The sequence below is a fragment of the Amborella trichopoda genome, chromosome 7 (genome assembly GCF_054954075.1).
Source record: "Amborella trichopoda isolate Santa Cruz 75 chromosome 7, AtrichopodaSantaCruz75HAP2 v2.0, whole genome shotgun sequence".
In the NCBI taxonomy this organism is placed as follows: domain Eukaryota; kingdom Viridiplantae; phylum Streptophyta; class Magnoliopsida; order Amborellales; family Amborellaceae; genus Amborella; species Amborella trichopoda.
This window is the reverse complement of record NC_142342.1, coordinates 13,210,419-13,238,233: the sequence shown is the minus strand read 5'-3', so window position 1 is coordinate 13,238,233 and position 27,815 is coordinate 13,210,419. Positions and strand designations below refer to the sequence as shown.

Sequence of the window (27,815 nt, the reverse complement as noted above, 5' to 3'; positions counted from 1 at the left end):
TCAAATTGATCATCTCGACATCAAGATACATAGACATGAGAAAAAATGGATTTCAAGTTTTAGAAATAATGTATTGCATAATGCATTTTTGGACGGCCAATTTTCAAGATTTTCATCGATCTACACTATTTTTGAAACTTTAAAATTTATAAATAAAAATAAAAATAAAAATATATTTTAAGGCTATCACAAAAATTTTCAATGTTAAAACCACATTTTTCGACACTATTTGTAGGTAGGTTTTAATTTGGTTGTTTAGAGCCCAGGCTCTATACAAACCGCACCCAAATTAAAATAAGAAATTAAACCTCCCATTGGTAACCCTTCGTGATTTTGCAATAACATTTTCCGTAAAAAAACCCTCTCATTCTTACTCGTCAACCGGGAGCTCCTGCGGCTTATGGCCAAAAAACCCCATAAGTGTTACTGGCAGTGGCAACTAATATGAAATGGTCATTCGTGTTGAGGGGGTGAAGAGTACATATTCGTTCTGCTTCTCCCTCTTGCGAGAAGCTCCCCCGCCCCTCTCTCTATCCATCTCCCTTCATTTCTCTCTCTCTGCTTTCCATTTGCTCTGCTCTTGCGGCCATAGTTGCAGGCGCAAAGCAGGTCAAACATGAGCGGGCACGACTCCAAGTATTTCTCCACCACTAAGAAGGGGGAGATCCCCGAACTCAAAGACGAGCTCAATTCCCAGTATAAGGTACGGACTCCACACTCTCTCTGTCTCTCTTGAGAAATTAGGTCTCTTTCATCTTGGATCTGGTACTTATTTTCTGTCTCAATTCCCCTTCTGTTTACTCTCTCTCTCCCTCTCTACCTCAATCAATTGGGTCTCTTTAATCTTGGATCTGTGTGGTTTACCTCTTATCACGCTTTGTTTTTTATCCTCAAAAAGTAAGGTGCAGGTGACCTTTGCACGTTAACTTGTGGTGCATAAATGTGATGATACTACTAAACTAGTTTTCTCGAATATTACTACGGGAGCCCTTTTGCTAGATCTGTTGATTTTGAATTCTTGAAGCTGATCCATTGTTGTCTTATTGTATTCTTTCTCTTAATTTTTGGAACCTCTTGGATTTTAATGTGTATCTATAATCTATGTTGATGATAATTGATTAATTAGTTTTTGCTTGTTTATTTGGTTGTCAAGAGTCTGTTGACGTTAACTTTTGGATGTTCCGAATTTGTAAGGTCGCTGATTTTAGCAGGGATCAATTTGATCCCTGATTTCTCGATTCCTAATTGTAGCCATGGTTCTCTTACGGGAACTTGACTCTTGTTCCAGACTTTTGTTGAATTTGAGGGCTGGATCGTGGGCTGATGGATTAATTGGTTGTCTGTGATAGGTAGGAGAATATTTTTCACTGGCCTAGAGCATCTAGTACATCAATCCTCGGTTAAAGCGTAGTGATGATCTCTTTGATTATTTGATTTCTCATACATAATTGGGGAATTTGTCTTCACTTCAAAATTCCCAGCTTATGATATATTTTGATTTCTGTGATTTTTTTATTTTTTAACTTGATTTTGTTTGTTGTGTATACATTTTGAATGCTTAGTTAAGTATATGTGGAGGTGTTGGTTTAAGCTCAATTTCTCTATATGATAAGCTTCAAGCTTTCAAGGGAGTTTGGGTATGTTTGCTGTGTTATTAGAACGAGAGCTAAACTAGCTGTCGCATATAGGATGGAGTTATGTTTCCAATCTTTTATTGCTATCTTCCAATGGATGGTGTGCTTTTGATAACTTTCTTTCTTTTTTTCTTCTTTTTTGTTTTTGTTTTGGTTATGGTCCATTCTTATGTCCTTCTTTGCCCATCCATTCCTATATAGATGTTGCCTGTTATTGGCCTGTAAGTATCCATCATCTAGAAACTCTAGTAAGGTGTGTAGACCGTTTAATCAATTGTGTGAAGACATTTGGAATTGTTAAGTGAGAAAGGAATTTGTCATGGTTCTGCTAGTTTTATTAGTTAACCAAACTGATTCAAGCCAAATGCCAGAGGGAAAAATTGATCTTAACTCAGAATTTGGCTTAATTAGGCTTCACAACCTTTGTCAACATTAAAAAAAAAAAAAACGCATTGCAACTTTTAGGTTTTTGCAAACCTTGTAATGGCAGGTAACACAGGTTTAACTTGTTATCTACCATGGATATGCTTTCCCATTTAGTTGTTAAGAAGACATATGAGGTCTTCCATCATTTGACCCTCTCAACCCTTTTATTGTCATGTGTGTACCACCTAAGTAAATACATCACCAGAAAGTTTAAATAATGGGTTAATAATTTGTATAACCAGGTTGCATCTAAGAATTTCAAGAAGACTATGCCCTCAGGTTGGCTAACAAAATGTTAATTAGGTTGCAACTTCTCTGATCTTTTCATCCATTTGCCCAGTGAAAATTATTTCCTACTCACGCTAGAGTTTTCTATGACCAGTTCAACATTAATATGTTTTTTGGAGTTCAAGGCATAACCATCATGAGCTGTGGATGTTCATAGTTGGAATTAATGGGATATCTTCTTTGATTTAATCAGAGTGGTGGAAGAACTTATGTGAGGATACGATGCATACTTTTTTATGCACAAAACCCCAATGTCCCCAAGGTCTCACTTTTTAATATTTTTTCATGCAAAAATAAAGGTTTAGCATGGTACTGTACATGTGAGAAGCATGTAAAACCTCCCCCTAAGAGTTTCCATGGGTTTGGCAATAACTAGGATTTGGGGTTGTACTGTTACAATTTAGGGATGGCTTTTCTCTGAGAGAGGGGTTTTAACTTTTAAATTTTAAACATCCTGAATAACTTGAAGGAGATGTTGGGTTTACAAATATTTTTCAAATACAAGTTGCTGAAATGACCGAAAATAGGAATGGCAAAAGCAGTTGCATGCTGTGGCCATGAAACATTGGTTAGGACTAGCGACTTCTGTGCTTCTCCAAATTTTGTAAGGACTGGGACTGATCTTGGACCTCATCCACATTCAAATGTTGGACCAGCTGATCCATTATGGTTCTATAAACACTGGATTATGGTGTTGCTGTTTCTTTATTTATCATGAATTTGAGAGATACTAACTCGAATTGTTTCACATCAAATTATCAGAGAGTTACACAGTTTGTCATTGATATCTAAAATTTGGCTGAAAAGCTGATTATTTTGTTTCCATTTATGATCCTACTGAATGATTAAAGAAGTTGGCGGAGTTGCAAGTCATCATCATCATCGAAGCCTTTCCAAACTAATTGGGGTCAGCTTCATAGAGTCGCCGCAAGTGACTGACAAAAATTTGAACAACACAGAAGTTTTGACATGTAAATTGTAAATTTCTGAGTTGAGAATTGACAGAAAAACTTGGGAAGACATGCTGTTAGCTGTAGTTTACAACCTTGAGTTCTACAATCTATAATATTTCATCACTCTTACAATTTTCCAAAAAAAAAAAAGCAAATTATTTGATCACTCTTTTGGTGACATGATGTACAATGCCGATATTACTCTACAAGTTCTTTACTTTGTGTAATTAAATATATCATGCCAGTTTGTTCAAAGAAAATCACCTGGATGGCAACTTATAGTTAGAATGTAATTAAATACAATCATTAAATCTGGATGATTATGGAAAACATACCAACTGTTTTTACTAGAAAAAGAAACACACTGTAGTTTAAGTGGGCCCCTGGAAATCATGGTTGTTTGAAAGAGATCACTGAACACTGCTCTTAATTGGGTGGGTCATCTGCACTCTGGAAATTCCGAATATGATGTTGGCTACTCTAGCTCATCAAATTGATATTGTTGGCAACTTAGTATGCCTATGAATTTGGAGGCTTGGAAAACATGATCTTCTATGCTACCACACTTGGGGAAATGGTACCATTTTCTTCCATCACGGGACAATGATTTTCTGGAATTCGTGGAATCATATTAACTTTTTAGGTATCATTGACTTTATGTAGTATTTGTGTGAATATACGGAGGCAATGGGAAAGACCTTCCATGCTGCCACACTTTGGGAGATGGTCCTTTCTCTGGTTCAGGGCATTCATGGTTGTTATTGCAAGGTGCTGGACTTTTACCTATCAGTGTTGTGCCTTTCACTCTCGAGCTAAGGAGGTCCATTCTTTTGTGCTCGAAGGCTTTGTGGAACCTAATTTTAAAGGTGGCTTTAGAGCCAATTTGCAGAAGCTAGTTTTGCATTCATGTTCATTGTTTTGAGCTCCCTCTGGAGTCATGGTTCCATGTCCGGAGACTCGACTAATTCACCATGTTATCAAGATTTATGGCTCTCTTTGTATCTATCTCTAATTTTCAGGGGGGAATCCCTTAATGCTGTCCATTTGGTTATTGTTTTAGGCAAGTCGCATAGTTTAGGTGGAATAACAGTATTGTTCATTTGAGATTTTCTTTTGGAGTTTTTAGATGTTCACTAGGAGCCTAGTAAAGTGGGTGATGTTTCAAGTTTTCATCTAAATTTGGGATTTTTATTCGACCTTGTATGTATGAGATGAATTTGATCCTCTTGATTGAGAGCCTTATGTTGTTTCTCTTTCCATCAGTGAAGTTTGTATTAATACGAAAGTATATGATGCATTTGACATGCATTATTACCCTGCTATGTATCCTGTATTTTTTTATTTCTAAATGTTTCATATGTGTAAAGGCTCTTGTCTTTTTGTTAAGCATGTTTTGACTATCATTGAGTTAATCTTTCCATTATGTGTTGGGAAATTATCGTTAAACATACGAACACACATTATTTGATTGACAAGGTAATGTACAATTGATTGTCACAAAAACTTAATCCTTTATATGAGAACTCTGTAGCACAGTATCATCTAGACCTCTTGAAGCTCTAGCTCATAGGTAACGTGTGTTACTTGTATGTTATGATGATTGTTTTGGAATTAGTATCATGGCTCTTTCATTGTTGGGAACTAGTTCCCTGAAGCAGAACGGTGTGCGTTTTCTATCTCTGAGGCATTATAAAATTTGTCTGCGAATTAGAATTTTGCAAATGCCCAACAGTGGGTTCACATAAGCAATTCTGTATCATCCGAATTTCAGCAATAAAAGGACGAAGTTATTGAAAAGAAATTATCATTGAAGTGGTCATAAAATCAAAGATTACACACTCAAACTTCTATGTTTTTCTATTGTTTTATTGTACTGAATTTCTATTTACAAAGTCCAGCTCAAATAAAATCATAGAAAACACACTAATTATGAGATTCTTGCTTTTTATATCGTTCCTTTAGGATAAGAAGAAGGATGCCGTCAAGAAGGTGATTGCTGCAATGACTGTTGGCAAGGATGTTTCATCATTGTTTACTGATGTTGTGAATTGCATGCAAACGGAGAATCTGGAGTTGAAGAAGCTCGTTTATTTGTATCTTATAAACTATGCAAAAAGCCAGCCAGATCTTGCTATATTGGCTGTAAATACATTTGTTAAGGTACGTCTATGATTTGCTGCCATCTCTATTTTGAATGCAATTACATGAAAAATAGTTTATCTGATGAATGTTTTGGGAAACCTAGTGGCTGTTTGTGCTCATCTGTAGTGATTTATATGCTGTATATTGTAAATTTGCGAGTGATGCATGGTTTTGCTGGTTAGATAACAGAGATTGTTTTGTAATTCTCTTTGGCATGTTACATTATGGGCTCTCATAATATGGGGTTGCATTTTGTTAGATTCTAAAATAATATGTTATCTCTGTGGTCTACCTGAAGAAATTTGTGACCTTTTTTAGGGCTGAAATATTTGAGATTTATAAAGCACATTTTTTGGGGAAATGTGACAAAAATCAGTAAAGAGTCTCTCTTCTGGAATGTTATATTGGTATGTGTGCTGCAATTTGAGATTATTGCTTTTGTAGTAAATCATTATCACTGCTTTACATAACCTGTGTTGAAGCCTCATTCTTCTTTCATTCTTGGATTTTGTTGGCGTCCATTGTGACAAGAGTCTTTTAGCAACCAGGTATGATGTGGGCTTCGATTAACCAAAAAAAAAGAGAATAACTATGCTGCAGTCCATTAATTGTGTTATACCTCATTTCATTCATTGACTAACTTGGGAAAAATATCAATCAGTGCCTATAGCTCTTAAGAAAGCCTTGTACGTGCTCCAAGACATAGTCACTGGGATCTTCCATCCAAGGGGTTGATTCCTCTCTGGAATCTCGTTTTTGCTCTAAAAGGAAGAGACTCTTGCTCCTTTGTGATTTTTAAATTTTGGAATCTCACTCCTTCATCTTAGGGGTTGAGATCTTGAGTTACAAGGGATCTAGATTCCCTAGCATTATAGTATATTGTGTGGCAGTGTGGTATGGCATAGTAGTAAAGTATAGCAGTATAATATAGTCTAGCAGTATGGCATGGTGTAATAGTAATATACTATATAGTACAGTTACTGTGGGATATATTACATAGCTGTATATAGTAAATTTAAATATAGTTGCATATAGTACAGTATAGTACAATATAGTTTTATAGTATGCTGTAGTATAGCAGTATGCAGTGTTGTATAGTATAGTAAGATACTGCTGTACTAGTTAAGTGCTCTCAGGGATCTCAATTTTAAACTAGACGGGGCTCAGTCCTTTATAATTTATATCCTATGAAGTTTGAATCGAGCTCCCCACATATTGGGGTCAAGATACTCGATTTCAAGGTTTTCGGACTTCAATTCTGACTATAAGGAGCTTCTTGCTTGTCACGATCCCATGGTTCTGGTCCCGATTCTAGATCTCATTCAATCCCAATCATGGTAATTATGCTCCAAAAAAGAGAAAATGTAGGCGCATAAAGCTTTGCAATGACAAGAAGTTTCCTAAAACATTGACATTTAATTATGACCATTTTACCCTTAGCATGTACAAATTATAAGCTTTAAATTCTGAGGTGCTTTCTGAATTTGGAAATTGTCTAATAATTACTGATTTTATCTGTAATTACATTTGATCTGGAATACTGTTCATTTTACTATTCATGATAGGGATTAGACATGATGATGTAAAACAGTTTACTAAGGAGTGCATTTTGGCAAAATTGCAGCTTTCTTTGGAAAGATCCATCAACTCATTCTAGCCCGGTTTAGGTGTCACTATGTTGGCAGTAAGCTGGATATCGTTTGCCACATCCTGTTTGCATTAGAAAAGTCCTGCAAAATGCCGCTGATAAGCGGTTATTTGCATTCTATTTGGAAAGGCTTTTTTCCCTCTTCTCATCTTGATTACGTGGCACACAATGGAGTACTGCATCTAATGCATTTGTACCTCATGCAGTAGCACCTTTTATGATTTTTTAGAGCATCTGCATCTCTTATGCATATGCCACAATCATTTAGGGGTCATGTTTCCTTTAAAAGGTTCATTTAAATATGTTGTTGGGAGATTTTAGAGCACTTGCATCTCTTATGCATATGCCACAATCATTTACGGTCATTTTTCCTTTAAAAGGTTCATATTTATATTTAAAATGTTGTTGGGATAACGGTCGAATGATGATGATGATATTTCAAAATGTTCATCTCATACCATAATGCATATTTTTGAATTTTATTTATATTATGTTTTTATAATTCTGATGATGATATTTCAAAATGTTTATCTCATACCATAATGCATATTTTTGGATTTTATTTATATTATGTTTTTATAATTCTCATTTTATATACAAGTATCCTCTGACTATCTGGTATTAGTATTGTTACCCTATTGTGACGACACCAAATGAAGATCAAAATATCTACATGTAATATTTACTCTAGAAAAAAATTCAGAAATATTGACAATAGAAAGGTGAATTTGATGGGAAACTAAGTGGTGTTCACTTAAATGGGATCTTCTCTTATTCCAAACAAAAGATGGGCTTGGTTGAATATTCACATTATCTAAGACACTCAGCTACATATATTGACAATGGTATGGGAGCAGGGATGACTCGGCTTTCCTAAATTTTAGGATAAATACTTTAGAAAAGTGTCCTATCTGACACATTGTGAGATATATATAAGAAGCTTCTGTAGTAAACATAAAATTATAATATATAGCATATAATTAATGAGCCAAACTATGAAGCTATGGGAGAGTGTGATTGAGCAGCGACTAAGGCATGAAACGTATGTATCAGAAAGTTACATTGGTTTTATGCTAGGGAGGTCAACAATTGATGCTATTTTCCTGCTTAGGCAATTCATTGAGAAGTTTAGGGCGAAGGACAAGCACCTCCACATGGTAGTTATTGATTTAGAGAATGCTTATAATAGAGTACCTCAATATTTAATTTGGTGGGTATTGGAAAAAAAAGGAGTCTTCAGATACTATATTGACTTGGTTAGTACAAGGGAGTGCTAATTAGTGTGCGAACAACTAGTGGAGGGACGAGTGAGTTTTCAGTGACAATAGGTTTACACCAGGGGTCACTGTTGAGCCCATACCTCTTTGTGTTAATTATGGATGACTTAACTAGGCACTTACAAGGTGAGGTATAGTGGTCTATGTTATTCTGGATGACATAGTTTTGATCGAGGAGATCCAAAGCGGCGTCAACACAATGTTAGAACTTTGGAGGGATGCTCTCAAATATAAAGGTTTTAAAATTAGCAGGACCGAGACAAAGTATGTGGAATGCAAGTTTAGTAATAATAGGAGTAGAGACGAGGAAGCAATTAAGATTGACAACCCAAAAATACAAGAAAAGAGCACACTTTCAATATCTTGGGTCGATAATCTAGGAAAATGGAGAAATTGAGGAAGATATCACACATAAAATTAGAGATGGGTGGACGAAGTGAAGATGTCCAATTGGAGTTTTATATCGCTGCATTACCAATGAAGCTGAAAGGGAAGTTCTATAGAATGGCTGTGAGATCAGCTTTGCTTTATGGGGCGGAATGTTTTGCGGTCAAGAACAACATACCCATTGTATAATTGTAGTTGAGATGAGGATGTTGAGATGCATGAGTGACAAAATAAGGAGTAGAATTCAAAATGGATATATTCAAGAGAACTTAAGTGAGGCTCCAAAAGACGATAAGATGAGAGAAAGTAGACTTAGATGGGTTGGGCATGTGCAGCGTCGACTCAGTATAATATCTGTTAGGAGGTGCGAGTTGATTCAAGTTGAGGACTAAAAAAGGGCAAGAGGTGGGCCCAAAGGGACATGGTTGGTGAGAAAAGATATTGGGACTTATGGCCTCATTGAGGGTATGGTTGATAGAGCAAAATGGTGGAATAGGATTCGTGTAGCCGACCCCAAATAGTATATAGCTTAACAATAGATTGTATATATTTATATTTATTATATTTAATATTATATTTATTTTTTTATTATTGATATCATATTAATATTATAGTGAACCTTTTCTCTGAAAAAAAAGATATTATATTAATAATATATCCATGTTTTATTATAGATATCATTATTTTAACTCATAACTGACACGTTATGCTTCTGTTATGTAATATTTTATCGCTTATATTATTTTGTTCATGACGCACAAGGTATCCTAGAAGTACCCAGTATGGGTATCAGTGTATGTCCATGCTAGTATGTTGAGCATTTACAGGTATCTGAGTAACTTAGTTTGAAATCTTGGGGTGCTAATACGTATCATGCTTTTAGAGAATACTTAGTGTTTATCTTCTTTAAAGATATGAAAATGCATTTATAGTTTGAGAAGCATTCATTTATCTGTTGGGGTTGAATGGAAGAAATAGTTTTGTGGGCACCTATGTGATTTTTATCTTCTAATTACTTTTGCAGGATTCGCAAGACCCAAATCCATTAATCCGTGCTTTAGCTGTACGAACAATGGGATGCATTCGTGTTGATAAAATCACTGAATATTTATGTGACCCTCTTCAAAGATGTCTTAAGGTGCCCTGTTGCCATCTTACCATATATCAGTTGGTTTTTCATCAATGTTAATTTGATTTAGTGAACTTTTCCTGGCTTATAAATATCGACAGGATGATGATCCTTATGTTCGGAAGACAGCATCAATATGTGTTGCGAAACTGTATGATATAAATGCTGAGCTAGTGGAAGACAGGGGTTTCCTAGATACTCTCAAGGATTTGATCTCCGATAGTAACCCGATGGTGGTAGCAAATGCTGTGGCTGCACTTGCAGAGATTCAAGAAAATAGTTGCAGACCGATCTTTGAAATCACCAGCCACACCCTTTCAAAGCTCTTAACTGCTTTAAACGAGTGCACTGAGTGAGTTTCTGATGAATCATTTCTTTTTCTTTTCTTTGTGACATTACTAGCAATTTGTTTTCAATGAATATGCTACAAATGAACAATTGAGATATCCCCAGCTGATTTCTATGCATGAGATAGAATATGCACATGTTGCATGATATAGGGATATAATAAGAATGCAAAGTTAGAATGCGACAAAATATAATATCTCCCAGTCCCTTCAAGAAGAGTGTGTTCACTTTATCCTCAGATAATGAGTTATTCCTCTCTTCTTCCGTGCTATTAGTTGGATGATTTGATCATCATATGAGATAAATTCGGCATTAGCCCTTCCTACTTTAGGGGGTCAAATTATTATTGTCATACTGTGCTTTAGTAGAAGACAGAAAATGCTCTTTTTCAATAGATTGAAGTCGTGGAGTATCTAGGAACTGTCATTTTGATCTACTCAATGTTTTAAAAATCGCTGGTCCGGATTGGAAACCGCTGATAGGGATCGGTAATCTTTGGAGAACAATCTGGTTCTTGGATGGAATTGGCAATTTTTGAGTATATATAATATTATGTGTCTATTTTAATTCAAGAAACTCGAGTAGTTTTGTTGGCTAGCATGTACGGTTTCTGGGCTTCAGGGCAGAGGTTTGAGCCCACTCAAGCGCATTCTCTCACTTTACAATCCAAAATGTTGTCTATTTTTAGGAAAATAAATAGTGCTCTTAAGGAATTCAAAATAAAATAAATGCCCATGAGCTGTTTTGATCCACAAACCTTGTGCAAAGAACCACACTATGTAACCAAGAAGCCAATTGGACCTTGTTATGAGAAAGATGTACGTCACATCTTATATTGTATTATTTTTTTTATTTTTATTTTTATTTTTTTTAACCTTTGCCAGATCGCCGATCCAGATTATCGATCTGGCCAAGTCGAACCAGGATTGGTGGGTGGACGATCCACCCCACTAATCCGTGTTTTTAAACACTGGATCTACCTATGGTAAAAAGGTTTATACATTTATTTCTATGGCTTCTGACTTTTTTTTTGCTATGGCTTCTGACTTTTTTATACTTTGTGGTTTTAAACATAAACCAAGTCTTTCCCAAGATATCCAAGATCCAATATCATCTAAGCTACACAAAATACGTCGAGGACTTGACTGACCACAACAAAATGTTTATTGAAGTGAAATGGGTCAACTCTGCTATCATTAAATAGGCTCAGGCCGTAAAGCATTATGTTTGTATTTCTTTGATAAACCATTTTGTCCTTTGGAAAAGCTATATAATCATCGTATTTGTATCATTTACTGGAATTACATTAGCTGGTATCATGGTGTCTACAAATGCATGCTTGTGCTGATCTGCAACTGCATTCAATTTCTCTTCTATCTTCAAGGTTTATGTTTTCACCTTACACACACACACACACACACACACACACACACACACACACACACACACCCCCCCCCCGATAGGTGTCACTTCCAATGAGTGGTAATTTTGTTTATGCTTGCAATGATCAGATCTTGATCGAATGTCGAGAGTGCATATTACTATTATTTTATCTTTTTACGAACCAGATTGAGTTGAAATTTGATGGAGAGAGTGACTTGATTGGAACACCAGAAAAAAATATAAGACAGATATTTCCAAAATTTTATACTGACTGAGGTTGCTCTGAAATATTTTGGGTGTATATTGGTCATTTTATACTTTTGGAAATATTTGTTTTATATTTTATTCTAGTGCTTGATGTTATTAAAGTACACAACCAAAATTCAGCTCGATACCATTCGTAGATAAACGATTAAAAATCAAATTCTGCACGCTCGATCATCTAATCAAAATCTGATGGCTGGAAGCATATGACGAAAATTGTTATTCATTTTAGGTGACAACCTATTGTGGTTTTTTCCATACACACTCATATATAATGTAAAGAATATGCTCTTGCGTGTTTATATGTATATAATTTATTATTATAATGTTTGACATGTAATTAAATATTTATAAACAATTGAACACTAAAACTTGTTTGATAGGAAAAATTGAAAGTTTAGCAGTAGTTCGGGGAATGTTGTATCACCTTTCACACATAACAACCACAAAGATAGTAGGATTGCCGTACTACTGATTGCTCCATGTCCTAGTCCATAAACTGCTGTTACTCAATTACATAAGCACAAGTCCAAAATATGTAGAAAACAACACGCAACAAATTATAAACAAAATGAAATGAAGTGAGTCATTTTTAATCGTCATTTTCTTCACCACCCTCAACCTACCACCTCCATCTGATTGCATGCCATCATCCTAGAGTCATCTCCTCCAACAAAATTACCATCCTCAGTCTCTTTGAATTGTCGTTGTTGTCCTCCTCCTCCTTTTTGACAATGTCATTCCACCTCTTTGCACCAGGCCTAATCATTGGTCTAGTAGGCATTCTAGGGTCGGAAGCAAGTCCCAAATCCTCCTTAACTATATCTTAGGTCAAACCCTCTATAGGGAAGGCCTTTTCTGCTCCCAGATCAAGGCCAAACAATGTCCTTATTTATGTCCTTCATAACAACAGGATCATTCTCGTCTCCTTAAGCCTCTGATTATACTAGATTGACACACATCATCTGTGTCTTTTGCTTAAGCCTATTCCTTTTCTTTTTATGCACCTATGGGTAAATGCAGAGCAAGATTTTAGACAATTACAGTTATACAATGAACTTAATTAAGTTATAATCATACATTTGTAACTTGTATCTTGCAAAATGAAGGAATAAATATTTAATGAATGAATATGGCATATTATCTATGGGAAAGGTTTCGATACTTCCCCTATTGTATAGAACTTATATACTTCTCCTCCATCCAGCCGTCCAATTTAGATCAAATAAGCCATTGATAGTTTGATCTAAATCTGACGCCTCAGAGTATTTTATTTTTAATTTTTATTCTACAAAACATATGAATATGAAATTTGGTACGTGCTATCATCTCAATGAGGTTATCCTAAACAAAATATAAAAAAATATTTCCAATAAAATAAAATAAGTAAAATAAACCTGAAACTTTCAGGGGTATTTTGGTCATTTTATTCTATTGGGAATTGTTTTTATATTTTTTACAGGTGAGTTTAAGAGAGGAGTAGACGCCCAAAATTTGGTGTCAAAATGTTTTGCAGAAAAAAACATTAGAATAAAATGGTGTAGAGGCGTGATATTGTAATTGGATCCATCTTAGCCGTTCATTCAGATCTGATGGCTAGATAAGGGGAAGTATAGAACTACCAGTCTACCATACATTAGGGGAAATATAGAAAGCTTGCACATTATATATTTTGCAAGTTTCCATCTCAAATTAATCTAATTGCACACTCAACTACGCACATTATATATTTTGCTAGTTTCCATCTTAAATGAATCTAATTGCTCACTCAACTGGCTGAGCTACATGTCAAGTTGAATATGCTGGATGGCCGGGCGCTACTCCCATGTTGGACCAACATTACTCTCCATTCTTTAAAATTATAACTTCATGTTTTTAATTAAAATATTTTTCCTCAAAAATTTTTTTTTTAATTAGAAAAAAAAATCAAATATATACCTTATGAAGCTACGAATACTGAAATTACATGTAGTATAATGCATAAAATTTATGAGTTACTAAGGCTCCAAAACTTCAGAAACAGACGAATTAGAAAGTTCTCTTGGATCCGAATTTAGTCTTAGTCTCACAGGCATTTCCTTACTGAAAAATCTTAATGCGCCCTTGCATAACATCACCCCTTTAGGAGATATCTTATCTTGGATATCCTTATCAGGGTCGAGCCTCTGAACACATTCAATAAAGCTTATCCATAATTGAATCATCATCATCATCATCATCATCATCATAAGAGCCTTGTCCGTAATTGCATGCTTTCTCTAAATATCCAGGTCTGTATAAAAAAATTTTGGGCTCAAATGGTGAAGCTGCTAATCTCACTTTGTTTGCAATCTCCCATATTGGGCTATACATGCTCTCATCATTACCCTGGGCCTCAGCTAATTTTCTCTTGGTTCCCTCTAATGCATCATGTATATAACCTATGCTGGCTCCACCTCACTACCCGCACGGAACTATAGTTTGACCAAGCTCCAGAATACCACAAGTTAGTATACTGCTCCACTTCAAAAAGACTAACAAGACAATATCATGCACCCTTTTCCAATGAGTTTGCTTGTACCGCATATATTTAGGCCAATCCTCTGAGGTGAACACAGCTTGCAATTTGTTTCTCCAATCCAGAATACTTTGTAGAGTTAGGAAAGAGTGCAAATCTCGTAACCTTTGCCTCAGCATCTCCCTCTTCTCAGTGAACTTCTGCATCATGCTACGATAAGGCTTTGATTGTAGATAAACACACTCAATGACCTGAGCTTTATCAAGTGTCCCCTTTACCTTTGCATGTCACCAAGGGCCTCAAACATGAGGTCTATGCAGCGTGCTGCACATGGCGTCCAAAAAAATGCAATGCTGCTTTTGGTGCAACAAATTAGCAGCAGACATTGGTTGCAGCCATTTTGGTAACGGATTATCTATATAACATACTTCTCTTAACCTCCCCAATACCCTTGTCAACCAGAAAAAAGTAGATATAGTGTCCATCGTAAGCATTAGCAAAAATATCAGTAGACCTTAGAAACGTTTATAATTATAGAGGAGAATTCATTAAAATTCCTGCTTGTACTACCACTCCATGAATCTGTCATCATATTGCACCCACACATGCCTATGGGTCTTGAGGTACTTCTTTGTGAACTATACCTCTTTTTTGAATAGTGTCTCCCTAATCTTTTAAGGGGGTTGGGCTATTCAGCCTTGGATCATATTGGCCAATGGCCTCCAACATTGTATGGAAGCTTTTTAGGTGAGTGAGCACCATTGGAAGCAAAGCCCACCTAATACATCCACCGAGCAATATATTGACTTACCTGTCCTCAATCTTCCTCCTTACACTTGTTTGCTTCCCCCCAATCATTTTCTGTGGTCATGGGGCAAGGGGAAAAAGGACATGCATAGGCCCCTTCAAGTGGTGCTTCTTAAACGCAGTTGATCCTGTTTTACTACCTCAAGAGGAACCAACTCCAGTCTTGTTTTCTGTATTTTTCATCACCAAGCGTAATAATCTCGACTTCCAAATCTGTCATGCTTGCGTTCTTTGACACCTTTTCCTTTTTTCCAGCATCGAAAAATTCTTTTATCTCCTTCCTAATATTTGTCAAACTCTTGCATGGGGCAACATCCCACTATTATTGACAAGACAGTTTTTGATTTTATTAATACCCTCGTTTGTATCTTGTTCACAATGATTGCAACAAACTATATTTGGATCATTCTTATGTAGGCAATAACCATATTTCTAACCTAGATCCCCTCTCCTATAAGAACTAGAAGAAGACGTCTTGAAAGATCTCAAATAAATGGAAATTTAATTAAAAATGACTCTTATTCCTTCATTTGATCTCCGATCCTCCATGTCTTGGATGAATCCTAAGCTTTCATCACCCAAAATTTCCTCTTATAACCTCTTTTGATATTTCACAAAGAATGAATAAGAAAAATTTGGACTGATTTGATTTCTCAAATATACTTCCTTTCTTCAATCTTGAAAGGTGGGGGCACTTTGTAATGCCCCCAAATATCTTAAACACACCCCAACTCTCTCCCCCCCCCTCCTTGTCGAGGAACACCCCAGTTCTGCCCCTTCTTTCGTAATATGGAGGAAAAGATGAAAATGCTCATGTATAGAGGGCCATTATACCCCCTCGGGCCATGAGCAATTCTTTTCTTAATATGGAGGAAAAGATGGAAATGATCATGGCTAGAGGGTATTATCCCCCCTCGGGCTATGGGCAGCTTACGACATGCGCCTCAGCTAAGGCGCTAGCTTAGGGTTGGTCTGCTTTGCCGTAGGTGAGATGTCTAGGTCCCATCTTGCTTAGGTGCCTGGGCAGGCTTTTTGGCATAGTGCTTCATGTTTTTTAATTTGCAGTTGAATTAGACCTTGTCCGGGGGACTCTCGTACCTATTAATTTATGAAAATTTTTATTGAGAAAATATGTAACATGATCCATATAGCCTTTGATGCAGATAAATATTGGGAAAAATTCAAAATTGTTATTTTATTATTTTTTGAGTTTTTTAGGAAGTGCGCATAGATAAGGTCGGGCGGGAGTTTTAGTAGGATTGGGGATATGGTTGATTTTAATATTGGGCAAAGGATATAGATCTCCTATTGTGATGGATTTGGGAGATTTACCTAGAGATTTAGATAGGGATGGATTTATGGGGAAATAGGATGGTGTTGGGAGAGAGAAAAAATGAGAGAAAAAATAGGGAGGAGAGAGAAAATAAGGAAAAGTTCGTGAAAGTTAGAGAGAGGTGTCCTTTTTAGTTATTTGTTTTAAAGTCTATTTAAAAGGGAAGAGGTCCCTCATAGTTAAAAGATTAGAGAAAGATCAGAGAATGATTAGAGAGAGTTGAATAAAATTGATCTTGTGATAAGATCTTTTTGGGGTGGATTTTCTTGCAGACTTTGTTTTTGGGGTGGATTCCCTTGTTGACCTTATTTTTGGAGTGGATTTCCTTGCAGACCTTGAGAGAGGGTTTATTCTCTCAACCGTTTTTCTTTTTTTATTTTTATTATTCTGGTTGTTATTTTCTCCCTGCATCAATTGGTATCAGAGCTCTAAGATCTGTGCTGATATGGAGAGCCTTGAGATATGTGATCTAATTATGGAAGGTGTTCGAAAAAAAGTTCGTGACATGAATCAACGGTGGTAGTGATTGGATCAAAGATTCGAGAGACTCAAAGAAGACCTAGTAGAACGTATTAGCAAAGTAGTAGAACAAGGTCTACGAGATTTCTTTCATAGATTACGATTAGAACAAGAGGAAGAAGAATATGAAGAGTTAGGTATCGATACACAAGGCGACGCCGATGTGCAAGAAATTTTGAATATCTATTGTGAAGAAATAGAAGAAATTTTGAAAATCAATTATGAAGAAGAAGATATGTGTGATGCAGTATTCGAAATCCAACGAAATGAGTTTGAAGGAGAAATCAAGATTGAGTATGAAATCACCATGTTCTGACTCGAGATAAGTATGAAGCATTCGATGAATCGGCTTAATGAAGGAATTGAAGAAATGGTGCCGAGGCGCATGGTGGGATTACATCACCAATTAGTAGTGGGTGATTGGATTCAAGCTCGAGGTTGAGCTTCTCCCAACCCACCTGGGGAGAGTGACGCAAAAAAAATTGGGAAATATTCAAAATTGTAATTTTATTATTTTTTGAGTTTTTTTAGGAAGTACACATCGATAAGGTCGGGCAGGAGTTTTAGTAGGATTGGGGATATGATTGATTTTAATATCGGGCAAAGGATATAGATCTCCTGTTTTGATGGATTTGGGAGATTTACCTAGAGATTTATAGGAGATTTAGATAGGGATGGATTTATGGGGAAATAGGATGGTACTGGGAGAGAGAAAAAGTGAGAGAGAAAATAGGGAAAGAGAGAAAATATGGAGGAGAGAGAAAATAGGGAAAAGTTCGTAAAATTTAGAGAAAGAGGTCCTATTTAAAAAGGAAGAGGTCCCTCATTGTAAAAAGATCAGATAATGATCAGAGAGAGTTGAATAAAGTTGATCTTGTGATAAGATCTTTTTGGGGTGGATTCCCTTGCAGACCTTGTTTTTGGGGTGAAGTTCCTTGCAGACCTTGAGAGAGGGTTTATTCTCTCAACCGTTTTTCTTATTTTATTTTTATTATTCTGGTTGATATTTTCTCCCTGCATCACCTTTCTAACAAGAATGACCATTTGGAGTATTGATGGATTGGGTGATGGAGGGAGAGCAGGACGTGAAATTCAATAGATGACATCTTTGTGGCACCCACACTTCTCGATCAATGTCCATCCCAATGATGGGATAGTAATGATCTCATGGTTAGGGACTGATAATGACCAAATGGGTTACATTATATGTGCCATTTTGTTAATTTGTTATAAGATGCACACTGTTATCATTGGTTTGTTCCTTGTGATGTGTGCTTGAACTGGTTTTGTCACTTATGATATTTTAATGATAAAAGCTTTATAGTGAATTTGTGGGTTTGTTTTTTTTCCTCTAATAAGTCCTATCCTATATTCCATCTAAGCTTGATTATCTAAATTCTTTATTCTAATTATGGTGTGAATTTTTTAGTTGCAGATCAGAAACAACTTAAATGCCTGCAAAGGAATTTATGCAACACCAAGAAGGAATTTATGCAACACCAAGAATAAACATTTAATTGCAAAGCATATAGAGAAATCATGACCTATTGAATACTTTTTAACTGTATGTTATTTTTTGTTGGCAATGTTGGTTTTTGGTTGCTATGAGCTGAAGCATGATCCAGATCTCCTGTTCTACAGATGGGGTCAAGTTTTCATATTGGATGCTCTTTCGAGATACAAGGCATCTGATGCCCGTGACGCTGAAAATATTGTGGAACGGGTTACTCCACGTCTTCAACATGCAAATTGTGCAGTTGTACTATCTGCTGTCAAGGTGAATTCCTAGTCTGTGTAATTATTGTTCTGAAATAGATTTAATCAATGAGGATAATCAATGAGGATTATCATGTGCAATAGTTATGAGAAAACAAAACTCCGGAATTGTATAATACTTAAATAACCTTGAGTCACCCCCTGAAACAACTAATCTGATCAAGTTTAATCATACTTTCAAGACAGCAAGAAAGAAAAATTACTTTTTAATAATATCTTCATATCAAGTTTTGTGAATTGCATTTTAATCTAATAATATCAGATTGAGATGCTTGACAGGCTTCCAACATCTCATTATTTTCTTTAAGTGTTTGCACAATTCGAATCTACTTCCTTTATTTGGCAAAAAAAAAAAAAAGTAGAATAAAGGAAATAAATCTGCTTTACTAACATGTAAGACAAGGCTGAGAAGTTCACCACTCTCGCATGGATCTTACCTTTTCTTCTTGGTCCAAACAAGACTTCCCTATTTTATTCATTATGTTTAGACACGGGGTTCTGTTCATTCTAACTTTCTTAAGTTCTACTGTCATTACTTTATTCATTTGTGTCATTTCTGTGCACAGGGAATCTATTTTCTCTCTAAAGTAACATTGACTAGTATCCTTCAGTTAAGTGGTTTCTAAGATGTATTGCGAAGTACATAATAAAAATAACTAACAGAGGAAGAACCAAGAAAGAAGGTAAGTGTTAAGTTGGAGAAGTATCGGCATTAAGAAGAGAACTCGCCTTCATTGAGATTACGACTTTGCAACTTGAATTTGCTCACTCTGAGTGAATGAATATAGGAGAGGAACTCCTTGTACCCTAGCATGAAAGTATTTTTAATGATCGTTTGCTTCTTTGGATACGTTGCCTCTTTACAGGCCCATGGTGGATGTCCTCCACAATGAGGGGCTTGAGAGAGTGAAAGAGGACTTGAGGATACCTCTATGGGATCATAAGAATGTACAGGCCGTGTTTGCAGGAAATTGTTCCCTACGAAGTCCTTTATACTATCTTTTAGGCCAATTGGGCTGCTAATGATACCTTACTTTTATGGTCTTTATGTTTATGACTGTATGTGAATTAATAGCCTTTTATGTTGATATGGGCCATGGGGATTACTTGCTGTGTATGGGGACTACTAAGAAACTGTAGTCTTCATCGTGGTCATCCGAGGATGCTACAGTTCTGGGCTTCCCATGGCTGATCTCAATGGAGAGTCAGTATCTACAATGACCAGAGGGGCATAGTTAGATTCCTTAGCATGGCTCAGGGAACATGGCTGGTTATGATCCGGTGCTGTTACTGCTGGAGGATAGGGGGCATAGGTTGGCTTTTCTTACCTTTTGTCTGGTAAAGCTGAGATGCTATCTGGGGTAAGTATTAATTTTTGGTAGACATCTAGAGGCTTTCTGGGTTCAACCAGCCAGTCTTCTTGCTGTGGAACCTGTCTGAGCCCTGAGCTGAGTCTGGGTTTTAATGCTTTGCTGCTTGTCGAGCTTTGCACTATGCAAGCTAAAAGCTCTTCCTCTTCTGAGTCATTCCCCCACAGATGAAATTGGTAAACATGGGATCTTATTGTCTTATTGCATTGAAGTGCCCATTTTTATGATGAGCCCAATTTCCTAGTTTGTACAAGTTGTGCTTGATGTGACTCTCCTTAAAAGGCCCTCAGAGCTCCTTATTGGGAGGCCTAGGTGTGCCAATAGCATTTGACAAATCCCTCATGATTTTTCCTTTTCCAAACTCAGAAGAAACCGTTATAACTGTAACACCTGTTTTTGATATTCATTCTCTTTATTCATGTGACTTTGCCTGGACGACATTTTACTGTCGAATGGTTCACGTTTTCATTTATCAAACTTCTCTTGTGCCATTTGATGGTTGGGAAGGATTACTCATTTAAGATCCCCATCTTCAGGTTATGTTCATATGGAGCATCATCTGACTTGCTCAAAACATCCAATACCCTTGCAAGGCAATGGCCAGCCTCCCTAGACTGCAGATGGAGGATCACAAAACGAGTCTTACTTGTACTGGACTGGAGGTTTGAATAGCAAGTGTCAGCTTGGAAATTGGATCACAGTTCCTATGACATGGACACTTGTGGATCTCTGTTTACGGCCTTTTATATGAACTTATGAGACCCTACAGTTTTCTTGCATTTATATTTTGGGGAAGATCCACTTGATAAGTGAAACTGCTTGCGTTTTCTTCATCAGACCTTGTCAGATCATAATGCTTAGAGGGAGCCAAATCTTCTCATTTAGCTATAAGCATAACCATTTATAATAGCGAATCATATTTTTAAGAGAAATGTTTCTGACAGACTGTTATTTATCAGCATTAAGTATTTTGTGAATTATTGACTGCGGTAGGTGTTAATCCTTCTGAATTTGTTTGTATTTGTGGATGGTTCTATGTTTGCTTTGAGGGTGACCTCTGATTGATCTCTCTTACGACAGTCTTCCACTCTCACTTGACAAATATCGCCAATGGCTTTTGTTGTTGCAGATGATCCTCATGCAAATGGAACTGATCACTAGCACTGATGTGGTCCGCAATCTCTGCAAAAAGATGGCTCCTCCATTGGTGACACTTCTTTCTGCTGAACCCGAGATACAATATGTTGCATTAAGAAACATTAATCTTATAGTACAAAGGCGACCAACAATACTTGCACATGAGATAAAGGTGATTTTTGTTTGTTTCTTGATTTAAATAAACATTTCTTCAAATTCTAGGTGTTTTATGAATTTAATGAGTTTTCTGCAACATTGTATGGCAGGTGTTCTTTTGCAAGTATAATGATCCAATATATGTGAAAATGGAAAAATTGGAAATAATGATAAAGCTTGCTTCTGATCGGAACATAGACCAGGTATTGTAGCATAGCTGACTGGCTTTCTGCTCAGATTGTTGTGAATTGAACTCTGATGTACCTACTGATGTGATATCCTTTATTAGAATATTTAGTATGCCTTTTTAAGGTATTATCATTATGCAAATGCCTTTCTTCTACTTTGGATGATAATACATTTTATTCTTCGGCAGAAGGTATCCATGAAGAAGCCCCACCTTCAGTAGTAGTTGTTGTTGTTGGTGTATAACCATGAATTTTGTTGTTTATAAATTTATTCTGTGAGGATGAGGTATATTCTATACCGGTGTGCCTCTAATTTCAGCCCTTCTGGAACCTCCTATAATCATGTCAGCAGATAGTTGACTGATGGACACAACTAAAATTTCTCTGCTACCTTTCATTATTGGCTGGTTTTCTTCTTGCCAGGTTTAAGCAGTAGCATTTGTATTTCATGTGAAGACAATTATCAGATAAACATGAATTGTTTTTTATATCCTGCTTAGATCAAATGGTAGTTTTGGTTACAAATTAGTGGATTTTTGTATCATAGGGATTCTTGTTATTCTTTGGTGATGATGTTCTTATGCAGGTTCTTTTGGAGTTCAAGGAATATGCCACGGAAGTAGATGTAGATTTTGTTAGAAAGGCTGTCCGAGCTATTGGACGTTGTGCAATAAAGTTAGAAAGAGCAGCTGAACGGTGCATTAGTGTGTTGCTTGAGTTGATAAAGATCAAAGTAAACTATGTTGTGCAAGAGGCTATTATAGTCATCAAGGACATTTTCAGACGGTACCCAAACACGTGAGTTCTTGATCTCTTTTCTGGTTGGGTTTCTTAAGGGATTGTCTTCCTGTCATTTCGAAAAGGAGATTGATTAATTTCCTCTTTCTATGTTTAAACATTCAATATGCCATTTTGCAGTTATGAATCAATCATTGCAACCCTTTGTGAAAGTTTAGACACATTAGATGAGCCAGAAGCGAAGGTGCTTCCTGTTTTCTGATTCTTTTCTTTTTCTTGTTAATTAATAATTGCTTTTTTCTAATTCTTTGGATGAAATGATGCAAACTTTGGATGAGTTTCCTTTTAGGGCCTTTTTCTTAATCTTGTATATTGATTTGTATGACATGATCTCTGCAGGCATCAATGATCTGGATAATTGGTGAATATGCAGAAAGGATCGACAATGCTGATGAACTTCTTGAGAGCTTCCTAGAGAGTTTCCCTGAGGAACCAGCACTTGTCCAGCTTCAGTTGTTGACAGCAACTGTCAAGTTGTTTCTCAAGAAGCCAACTGAAGGTCCACAGCAGATGATTCAGGTTTAAGCTTTCTCCTTGTGCTTAAATTCATAATAATTCTACTACTCTGTGGTTCACTGAGATGTATATACTAAAAAGATCTCTAAACACATCTGTGAGTTATTCTCCATTGTGGTTTTATTTCAAATTCTAGTGTGTATATTGTATGTTGATATAGAGCTTCTTATAAAGGATTTAGAATGCTTATTGACATGATCCTCCAGAGGTCTCAATTATATTGTTGCATTTATGTACTTTTTAGGCTAATCTACTTATCCAGTCAGCACTTCATGACATGGATCTCTGCTATTCTAAATTATTTGATCGGGATTTTGTTATTGCCACTTCGTAAACCATAGCCCTCAGCTGCTGTATTGATGACAAATGCTCTTGTGAATCTTTGTTTTTGCATTTGAGTCCAGTGCTTCTTTGTTCATTCTTAATTGATCCCTTTGAGTTTGTGGTGGTCCTATAATTTTTTTTGTGCTACTAAAATAGCACTTACAAGTGTTCACAATATTGTATGACAAAATATTACAAAAAGTCTTTCCATGCAACTCTGAGATACAGTACTTTAATTACTTTTTTGCTTGTTTGGTCTACAAACTGCATATTATTGCTTTAGCAGTTTTGATAGAAACCTCAGTGTTTTATTATGATTAAAATGCTATGAAAAATATTATAAAGTTAGAAGTGAAAAACATAGAATATTTAAGAAAATATAATGATCTCTGACTTAGACATTCCCATTGATCTACTAAGTAGTTAAATAGTTCTGCACATTCATTTTAATTTTTTGCAATCGTCATCATGATGATGTAAAATGCCATATCCACCACAAATCCATGATTCACAGTCAATATAAAAAATATTCAATTGATAATATATTCACCTGGAAGAAATATTTGATTGATAATATTTTAATAGTTATATCAAGTCAATTTTGATGTTTTCCTTGACGATTGTCATTAATGTCTTCACCATTGCATTCTTTGTCCTCCTCATGCCTTGGACACACACTCATACTGCCCGTCTTCTTTTTTTGATTTATGATCTCTTTCTCTCTCTCTCTCTCTCTCTCTCTCACAATCCATCCTGTTCACATGCAGGTTGTGCTTAACAATGCCACTCTGGAGACAGACAACCCAGATCTTCGTGATCGTGCATATATTTATTGGCGCCTTTTATCAACAGATCCTGAGGTATGCTTAGACTATTGCCATCCCTGTACCACCACTTTACAATGGATGACTAACGAATCACCTTAATGGAACTCCAGGCTGCCAAAGATGTAGTTTTAGCTGAGAAGCCGGTGATCAGCGACGATTCAAATCAACTCGATCCTGCACTTCTTGATGAGCTGCTTGCAAACATTGCCACACTTGCATCGGTGTACCACAAACCCCCTGATGCATTTGTTAGCCGTGTTAAAACGTCTATCCAGAGACCAGAAGAGGATGAAGAATTTGATGGGGTTGATGCTGGGTCCTCTGAATCATCCGTTCATGCTGTTGACAATAGTTCATCTCCCTCTGTTTCAAGTAACGTTCCATATGCTTCTACAAGGGAGGGAGCACCGGCAGCCCCTGCTCCTGCACCAGCACCTGTGCCAGATTTGCTTGGTGATCTGATAGGTCTTGATAATGCACTTGTGCCTGTTGATCAACCTGCTGTGGCTTCTGGGTAAGGGTTGGAGACCGTGTAATCTCCTGAGTCTAAAATATTCTGTTATCTGATGAATTGTGGAAAACCTGTAGTTGTCATCCATTAAAATGATGGATGGTGATGGAGTATGGGACCTGCTAAGATAAGACTTCAGTGGTGTGTCCCACTCATCATCTTTGTCCATCACTTTTTAATGCATGGTGATGGATGAATTGTGGAAAACCTGTAGTTGTTATCCATTAAAATGATGGATGGTGATGGAGTATGAGACCTGCTAAGATAAGACTTCAGTGGTGTGTCCCACTCATCATCTTTGTCCATCACTTTTTAATGCATGGTGATGGATGACCCAATGGACTTCGATTTTCCAGTACTCCATTTTACTATGCTATGCCTTGCCTCCTTTTAACATTTTTATCTTAGAAATAGTACTTGGGAAAGTTTTAATCTTTGAATAACTTATAGTAAGAGTTCTAGGGTACGAAGTTTGTTCTACAAACTGGATTTCATCTTATTCATTTTCTTTGTTGCTATGCTTCTGCAGACCTCCATTGCCTGTTTTACTTCCATCCTCTTCTGGTCAAGGTTTACAAATCAATGGCCAACTTACAAGACGTGATGGTCAAATATTTTACAGTATAATGTTTGAAAACAATTCACAAATTCCTCTTGATGGGTTCATGATACAGTTCAACAAAAATACATTTGGTCTTGCAGCAGCTGGACCTCTGCAGGTATTATTTTCTAATGCTGAATTCTTCTTCAAGTTCTTTATGGTTAGCATTTACCATCGTGGTATGGGCTTAGCACAGTAAATCATTAAATTTGGTAGGTACCACAATTGCAACCTGGTGCTTCGGCAAGGACTCTGTTGCCAATGGTGTTGTTCCAGAATATTTCTCCGGGGCCTCCAAGCTCACTTTTGCAGGTTGCAGTAAAAAACATGCAACAGCCAGTGTGGTATTTTAATGATAAAGTATCATTGCAGCCATTTTTCACTGAAGATGGTAGAATGGAGCGTGCAAATTTCCTTGAGGTAAGTGAATGCGAATCCTAAGAGTCTTGGGTTGCTTGTCTTCTTTGGTGATATGCCTGCCTTATCTTCTTTTTGAGCTTCAATTCTTATTTTCTTCTGTTTGTTATGCAAAAAATTTGTGGCTTTATAGTTTGGATGCACAAACTGAAATGTTCCTCACAAGTCGCTTGAGGATGTATTTGTTGTTTTGTTTCTTGACTGATAATTATATAATGGAGCACATTGCAAAGAAAGGACCTGGCAACTGAACAGAATCATGATAATTGACTCTGCGACGTCATTTCTTGCAAGCTCAAAACCAGCTGTTAATCTGATATTACAATTGCACTTCTCGAGGAGGCGTATTTGAGGTTTTTCAACTTCAGGAGGAAGTTAGCTTTAATTAGCTTTAGGGGTTATTTCACTATTATGATAAGTTGGGCTTTTCTTCTGGTACTTTGTGTGCTCTGTTCTATGCTTTTGATCTTTGACCAAAATATTTGGCTTTCAGGGTGCATTCCTTGCAACTGTTGCTATGTTCGACTATCACTCACTTATGTTCAGAGATTAGAAGCTTGGAAATGACCTTTTAGCAATTTATGGAAATCGCTGTTCCTTTACATAAATGGGGGTTGAAGCTGAATCGTGCTGTTTTACCTAGGTTTAGTGGTTGGTGGATCCAGGTTGATGGCCACTGGAGTCGCCTGATTTTCACCCAAATTTTTTTTTAATTTTTTCCTGATCTGGATCACCCAACTTGGCTATCCAAATCTATTCAATGGAGGGCTGATCCAAAACCTGATTCCAGGTTTTAAATACTTGTTTGAGGTATCCATACTAGGTTGCTAAATGGCTACATTGCAGAAACTTTTGAAGGGTTGTTGAGCAGAAGGTAGTGATGATCGCTTTGATTATCAGCTTATTAGCAAGCTGAGGATAGTTAAAGGATCTCTTGAGGATATGTCGTGATGATATGGCAATATGACGCTAGTTAAATCAATTACACAAAATGTCAGGCTCATTGCTACTATATGAGCTTGTTCATACATAGAATTGTGGTGAAGTCTAGCGTTCAAACTTTGAACCTCGAAATCTCAAACGAAGCATGTGGACTTTCCCAAGCCTCTGCATATTCTAATTTGGGTGCTAAACAAAATATTGTTGCTGTCTCTGATGTGAATGTTCCATCATAGTCACTAACCTTGAGAACGTATGGGTGGGTGATAAAGGTTAAATTTAACATCCTAAAAGATGATAATATTATAAAAGGGAAATCATGCTATAATCCTAGGGTTCTGTCACCTTAAGCCTTTTGGTCAGCATCATGCAATGCAATGATGAATGGTGATGGATAGATAATTAAAACCAAAACTACGGTCATGTCTTACTGTGATCTTATTCTCTCCGTTATCATGATGCCTTAAGGTATATGCGTTTTCTGTGGAACTCGGAATTAAGCACACTTTCCCTACTGCAAAGTCTCTTCCCCTGATTGAAAAATTTAATCTTTCTGCGGCAACCAAAAAAGATGTTCATAGCCTCTGGAGAGAAGTGTTTTGAAAGTTACTCCCATCTGAATGCATTTGTTTTATTTATTTTATTGTTCTGGTATATGCAGACATGGAAATCACTGCCAGATTCAAATGAGATTGTGAAAGAGCTGACAGCTTCTTTGATCAACAATGTCGATGTCACTCTTGATAAACTTGCTGCTTCCAACCTGTTTTTCATCGCAAAACGCAGGCACGCCAATCAAGAGGTTCTCTATCTCTCTACCAAGATCCCTGGCAACATCCCCTTCCTTATTGAGCTTACCACCACTGCTGGGATCCCTGGAGTAAAATGCGCAATCAAGACACCCAACCCTGAGATGGCCCCTCTCTTCTTTGAAGCCATGGAAGCCCTTCTCAAGTGATGCGATCTTCCAAGTAACATGCTTTTGTAGCATGTGTTACTCACACTATTGTGCCTTTTGTGTAGTCTGCTTTGCTTCTTGGTCCAAACAGCCTGGAAGGTTTTTTGTTAATCTTTGCTTGCCCAGCGCCAGCTCGAAAGATTTTGAGTTGAAATTTGTTGCGAAAGATCTCGAAGAAATTTTTGAGTTTGGTTTGAAGGTTACCATTGTATCCTTGTCCGTTGAATTGCTTTAGTTCGGCATGAAGGTTTTCATTGTATCA

At 36.7% G+C, this 27,815-nt stretch overlaps 1 protein-coding gene across 1 annotated transcript; it reads left to right on the top strand.

Annotated features, from left to right (window-relative positions):
- Positions 1 to 446: 446 nt before the first annotated feature.
- On the top strand, positions 447 to 27,815 carry LOC18428601 (beta-adaptin-like protein C). Its single transcript, XM_006837916.4, has 15 exons — positions 447 to 703; positions 5,264 to 5,461; positions 9,780 to 9,893; positions 9,986 to 10,236; positions 18,677 to 18,812; positions 21,311 to 21,490; positions 21,585 to 21,677; positions 22,249 to 22,460; positions 22,581 to 22,644; positions 22,800 to 22,979; positions 24,068 to 24,160; positions 24,238 to 24,641; positions 25,168 to 25,357; positions 25,456 to 25,659; positions 27,257 to 27,815. The coding sequence occupies exons 1-15, from the start codon at positions 617 to 619 to the stop codon at positions 27,551 to 27,553; spliced, it is 2,703 nt and encodes a 900-aa protein (XP_006837979.1). The 5' UTR covers positions 447 to 616; the 3' UTR covers positions 27,554 to 27,815.